Raw genomic sequence first — 6,712 nt, forward strand, 5'->3', positions numbered from 1 at the left:
GGTGGTGGGGAGGTCATTGAACTAGTATGGGTAAACTATTGAGGTTTGATTGGTTGTGGGGTGAAGGAGATCCTATAAACAAACCTTGTAATCAAATCGCACACATAGTGCTCGATAAAATGCCTAAATGAACTAAACCCATAAAACTCTCCCTAATTATGGTTCAACTTTGTCATGTCTCTAATAAGATTTAAGTCGCTAGGAGTTTCAGAACGTTGTAATAATTTAAAGAAAGCTCAAGCGAGGTATGTTGGCTAAACTTTTCTCATAGAATCAAATTCCATGATGTTCTCGTAAGTTCAAGTGTGATTGGTCCAAGTCCGTATTTCTCATGTTCTGAGTCATTTTTAATAGATTCGATTATTCCAAATAAGCTTTGTGTTGAAAGATAATACTTCAAATGTGTTCCAATTGCTCCTATCATGTTATGCCCCTTCAGAAATTTATTCAAGCATGGTTTATGTATCAAAATGCTATGACTTTAAATTCATGTTTCGATGCAAGATTTATTATGCCTTGTTCTTGGAAGGAAAACCCAATGTGTTAGAACTCCTAATGTTCATATTCATATTTTAAGTCTTCATAGCAAATGCCCTTATTATTGATAATCTATGATGATGCCTGAAAGTGAAAGAAGCGGCTATGAGATATAACATGCGGCCATCGTGCCAAGAATGGAAACTACACTTGTGGCCAATAGTGCCAACAAAATAAAAAGAAGTGTGAATTTATGAATTGCTAAAACTCTTTTATGTAATAAATGTTTTGGGAGCATTTGTTAGTCACCAAGGAAGGGTAGGTTGAAATTGCATGTCCCAAAACTACACATGCCGTTGTAGGAGTAATTGAGAGAAAAATTCCCGTACTGATGTGTTGATATTATTCCCCTTAATTGGGATAAGATTGATGTGTAGAGATTAATCCCCTTAATTGGGATGAGATGATTGCTAGAGGAATGTGATGTCGACCCACACAGTATTGTGGTGAGACGGCTTAGCTGATCAGGCCGAGATCAAACGCCATGACGTGCACATGGTGGTGTTGTGATGGATATCGTGCTAAAATCACGGTGGTGTATTGGTACTAAAGATCTCCCAACTTAATAATATTGATATTCACTTGAAATATTATCTTTCTCTTAACTTGATGCTATTTCATTGTTTTAGGTTCTCATTGATTCTATGTTTCTGTTTCCTTGTAATGTTCCTCGACTCATTAAGAGGGTGTTTAGTCTTACATACTAGTAATATTCCATATTTACTAATGTCCCTTTTGCCAGGGGCGCGGCATCTTTAATGGATGCAGGTGGTTCCACAGTAGGCGGCATCGACCAGTGATAGTGGTGCACCCTCTCCTCAACTGACTTGGTGAGACGCATTTCATATCGGGGTCTTCTATCTTTTGCTCCTTTTGTATAATGTTTTAAGGTATAACCGGGGCCTTGTTTACGGCACCACCACATTACTCTTTGTATCCATTAGAGTCTTTGTAGACATAGTGTGGGTTGTATCGCAATTTTGAAAAGTTGAACTAGAAATGTTGTATATGTATCACCTGTTCCCACTGCTAAACTATGAATGTGTAATGTATTTTTGAAAAATGTAAATGAAGTAGCTAATGGTAATGAAATTGGTGTTGTTCATGTGATCTTCTTATTGTCTAATTAATGGCATACATCTCCATTTTATTCATGGGTAAGGTCGAGTAGAAGGCATCAAGTTGGCTTGCTTAACTGGGGTATGTCGGTTGAGTGCCGGTCGCGCTCTCCAAGGTCGGGGCCTGACAAATATAGAAATAAAAAGAGCACACATATACTTATTTACATCCCCCACCTCACACTTTAAATTGTGGCATGTTTCCATTATACACAAGTAAAAAACAAGAGGTAAAGGAAACTCCCTTAAATTGTCTAGTCTGAGTCAAAGACAGTGTTGGGGTCTAGATTGCATGCCCGACCCCGGTGCACCCAATCATGATTAGACTCTCTTCTCTGACTTCTTTTGGTACACCCTACACTTATCATTATTGCCCTCTTCAGCTAGCTCTTTCAGAACATTCGCCTCAAAATCAGAGTATGCAGACGACTCCTCTCTAGGTGCCCTCATTATTTTCATCATCTTGAACACAACTCTTTCGGAGGGTCTTTCGAAAATAGCCTCTCTACTCCCTCGGGGTAGGGGTAAGGTCTGCGTACATACTACCCTCCCCAGACCCCACTAGTGAGATTTTACTGGGTCGTTATTGTTGTTGAACACAACTCTTTCTTCACCCACTCTTAGCATGAGCTCTCCTTCATGAATATCTAGTACCTCTCTGCCAGTTGCCAAGAAGGGTCTTCCTAAAATTTGAGGGACCTCTTTATTTTCCTTTATGTTCACCACAATGAAATCCACGGGAAATGCAAATGTATCCACCCTAACTAGTACATCTTCCACTATTCCTTCAAGTATTACTGTGGTTTGATCCGCAAGCTGCAATGACACAGGTATACATCTGATTGGTCCAATCTCTCTCAAGGTTCTTGAAAATAGACAAAGACATTAGATTAAAAGAAGCACCTAAATTACACAAAGATATTTCAAATTTAGTACTTCAAATAGGGCAAGGTATAGTGAAACTCCCTGGATCTCCACACTTTCGAGGGAGCTTATTTTGCAAGATGGCACTACATTAAGCATTGAGCTTAACCACCGATGTCTCTACCACTTTTCGCTTCTTTGATAATATCTCCTTGAGGAACTTGGAATATGTTGGCATCTGAGAGAAGAACTCCGTGAAATGTAGATTAACTTGCATATGACCAAATTGTTTATCTACCTTCTCTCTTCTTTGCCTAGGAGGGAAAGGTAAATCAGACATGTATTTGTTTTCTTCAGTCTCTTCATTACTTCTTTGCTTGTCTTTCTTCTTCCCTATTGGAAATTCATATTTATTCATCTTCTTGAGACTATCCTCTTGCTCTACCCTCACTTTACATCCTCGATTCTCATCAATTTTATGCTCCCCTACATCCGTAACTTGTTTTCTAGTCAACTCATCCTTCTATTTTGCAATAGGGTCCTCCAATACTTTGCCACTCCTCAAAGACATTGCATGAATTATTTTTCTCGGATTCTTCTCGATATCAGAGGGAAGGGTTCATGTAGACCTCTCAGACAATAAACTAGCAAACTGTCACACTTGACTCTCTATGTTTCGAATGGTTGTACCATGAGTTTCATGTCACGACCCAAATTGCAAGGCCGCGATGGGTACCCTGTTCCTTACTCAACCAAGTACCAACATAACATATCTTTCTTATCATACCATTATGGGTAAATAGGCCAGAAGGGGCATCATAAGATAAATAGAATAAAACAAAAGGGAATACTCGACATAGCACGACCCAACATGTAATACAAACTTATATATATGTCATACGGGCCTATAAGACTAAAATGATCACTCGTACACTGAACATAGGCTGACAAGGACATACATTCTCTCATATACATAATATCTGTCTACAAGCCTCTAAGAGTACATAAACGTCATAAAGGCCGGGACAGGGCCCCGCCATACCAATAAATACATGTCCAAAGCATACTGACCAAATAAGTAACTCTAGAGCAAGTGGAGTGTACCAACACCTTCCGTTGAGCTGATAGCCTACTAGGAGGACTCTCAATCTGTCTATCGGGACGTGTGGGCAAGAAACACAACGCCTCAATCAAAAAGGGTTGTCAGTATAAATAAATTACAGTGTATGCAAGGCATAAAATGCAGTATATAATAGACATGAAAGAAACATGGAGTAAAAGACTCAACCTATAAGTCTGAATAGCTCTGTGAATCACGAGACATTTATAATGTCATGCATATGTGTATAAATGTCATACCATTCATAGGTATATGCGTACATAACATCATCAAGCCTTCGAGGGCATCCCGTCATATCATCTCGGCCACAGTGGGCGAAATCATCAACGTATACCAGCTGATCAGGTGGTGATGCGTATATAATGCCATAACCTTTCCCCATACCCTATATACATATAATATATGCCTATATAACGCCATCTGGTCATTGGTCAATGTACATGTATAAATAAATGCAATGCATAAGAAGTAAGTCTATAAGATCTCTCGAAATGTCATAAGATAAATATGCCTTCGGATAAACTTTATCAACTACGTATCTTTCTGAGACCCATGAACAGAAGATATAATAATAAGGCACATGGGGAATCAAGAACATAGTCACCCCTTGTACTTCTATGAATAGAGTCATTTATGAAAGTTGTGCATTTGCTCATTTCGTTTGTATCATATGGGTCATGCCAAAAGAAAGAAGGAATAGTCTTAACATACCTCAAGTCGTCAATGCAACTCGACATAAGCTTACGACAACTAGCGCGCCAACCCTATAACAAAGAAATACATGTACAACTTAGATGGCACTAGTATATCATGCATCTCAAACGATAACTCGATTCTAAAATAAAATGTGCAGCATTTCCCCTGATATTACTGCTCCCTCAAGCCTACTATAGGAGAGACAAAAACACAATGCAACCCACAACTAGAATACAACCTACTACAATTCGGGACCTGTAATCCAACAAAAACCCCCAATATACCATAACACACCCAATCAACAAGTTATCAATTAGCTTGAAATTTCAACGACGAGCGACCAACCCACTACCCTACCACATGTGGCATTTCTCCACGTCCTTTTATCCTTCCAAAATCCATAACTCAGCAGCACAATAGGCCAACACAAGTGGACTTCAAAACAGTTCACTAAAGTGAAATAAATCAAACTCACGGCTTTCGATCTCCGTCCCGTGAGTTCTAACTATTAGGAAACGAATTTATCCACTTTCATTGATATTTAAAAGCTTAAATACCGAAATAAGGTGTTTTATTAACCATGAAGTACCTTCCAAAACTCAAACTACAAAGAAAAAAAGAGGCGGTATAATGATACTTACGTCGTAGGGATCGCTCTAATGTTATCACTTCTTGATTTCGTGAAAGGGATGTTGATCTCGCTTGGAATTTCTTGGACAAGTTCTTGAAGAGATTGAGAGTGTTTTGGTAAGTATTATCTGTATTTTGACGAGATATAAGGGGATAATACCACTTATAAGCCCACCGCCTCAATTCTCCAAGGAGGTGGGTAAGCTGCCTGCTTGGCAGCTTGAGCAGTGAACTTCGGACACTTGTAGCTCTGTACTCTGATATCGTATTGACAAACGGTTTTCAGCGTTAGAAACTAAACACATGGGAATTTAATTACACATAAATATCTCCCTTTAACTCTCAATAGATTGGGAGAAAACAGCCTCGCAACCTGGCTTATAAACCTGCCAGTTTCTCCGAAGTGCGGCGACATGACTTGGCGACCCTATTTTAAAAATCCATATTTCTCTACCCCGATGTCGTATGAATAAATTATTTGGAGCATTGGAAAATAGGTTGCAAGACCTTCATTTTTGTATGAGCTATGTCCCAAAATTATATGATAAAGCTTACGAATTTAATTTCTCAAAATAACTCGTTACAAGGCAATTCTTAACATGCTTTTTTTCCGTAAGTTAAATTCGATTTTTCCCAAACTTTATATTTTATATCCAAACAACATATATAGTAATGTTATGACTTTAGACTCATTTAAATCATTATTAATAAGTCTCATTCATCCTAACTTATTTAACTCTTTGAAAAAACTTCCTTAGCCTTGTAGAAGGATTTCATCCTTTTTGAGCTTACATCAATTGACTTACGACGTACTTTCACATACGAAAACATGGGGTATCAGTACCCCTTTTGGAACATTCGTCCTGGAATGTTGACTAATGTTCTTATCATTCTGATAACCTATAGCTCTTACAAATACATTATTACTCTCCTTGCCATCTAGGCAACTGTTCAGTGAATAAATCCAAAGGCCAGGGCATTCCCACCTTTAGGCCTCTTTCTCACACTACGACTTATGATAAGAATTCTTCCAATCTCGTAATTGTTGTTCAGGCGGAACAGAGCTTTCTATAACTTACGAAAACCATTAGCTCTCTTGTTTGATGGCCTTACTCCCGAGGCCTTACCTATTTTTATCGCCTTCTCACCCACCTTTTCTTATTTGTAATCCTATCTACCTAACACCTTGTCACTCTACCAATGTCACGCCCCAACCTCGGGAGGTGCGACTTGCGCTCAACCGAGTGAACCCGACCGAGCAAGCCTGTTAGAAACTTTCTTCCCAACTAACCCATGATATGAGAAGGCATGTTTTTATTACCTAACCAGTAGAAGGGCCATATGCATAGACATTACCAAACAACTTCATTTTGCTACTTCCTGTTAAGTTTCAAAAAGGCATACATTTTGTGATTTAGTGGAACAAAAATACAAAATACAACATAATCCGTTTGACCTTTCTAATACCCATGTACAACCCACATAACGTCTACGGAGCCCCCGACTATACCTCAAAAGTGACCACAATATAAACCAAAGGTACAATACATGAATCGAGTTCGCTAAGAAGAGGGTGCAGCACTACGTGTGATCAACATTGTCTGCTATGTAACCACTTGCATCCATTTAAAGATGCAGAGCCCCGGCAAAAAGGACGTTAGTACCGTCAAATAGCACTAGTATGTAAAGCTAAATACCAACTCAATAGAATGAACAATAATACAAGAGGAACAGTAAGGAATTCAAT

General features: G+C 38.8%; 1 protein-coding gene across 1 annotated transcript; it reads right to left on the minus strand.

Moving 5' to 3' along the window:
* Window positions 1-2,216: 2,216 nt before the first annotated feature.
* On the minus strand, window positions 2,217-2,937 carry LOC138902783 (uncharacterized). Its single transcript, XM_070190681.1, has 2 exons — window positions 2,692-2,937; window positions 2,217-2,471 (listed from the first exon to the last, which is right to left on the minus strand). Exons 1-2 carry the CDS (start codon window positions 2,935-2,937, stop codon window positions 2,217-2,219), a joined length of 501 nt encoding a protein of 166 aa, XP_070046782.1.
* Between the last annotated feature and the right edge of the window lie 3,775 nt (window positions 2,938-6,712).

The sequence above is a fragment of the Nicotiana tomentosiformis genome, chromosome 12, assembly GCF_000390325.3.
Source record: "Nicotiana tomentosiformis chromosome 12, ASM39032v3, whole genome shotgun sequence".
In the NCBI taxonomy this organism is placed as follows: Eukaryota; Viridiplantae; Streptophyta; class Magnoliopsida; order Solanales; family Solanaceae; genus Nicotiana; species Nicotiana tomentosiformis.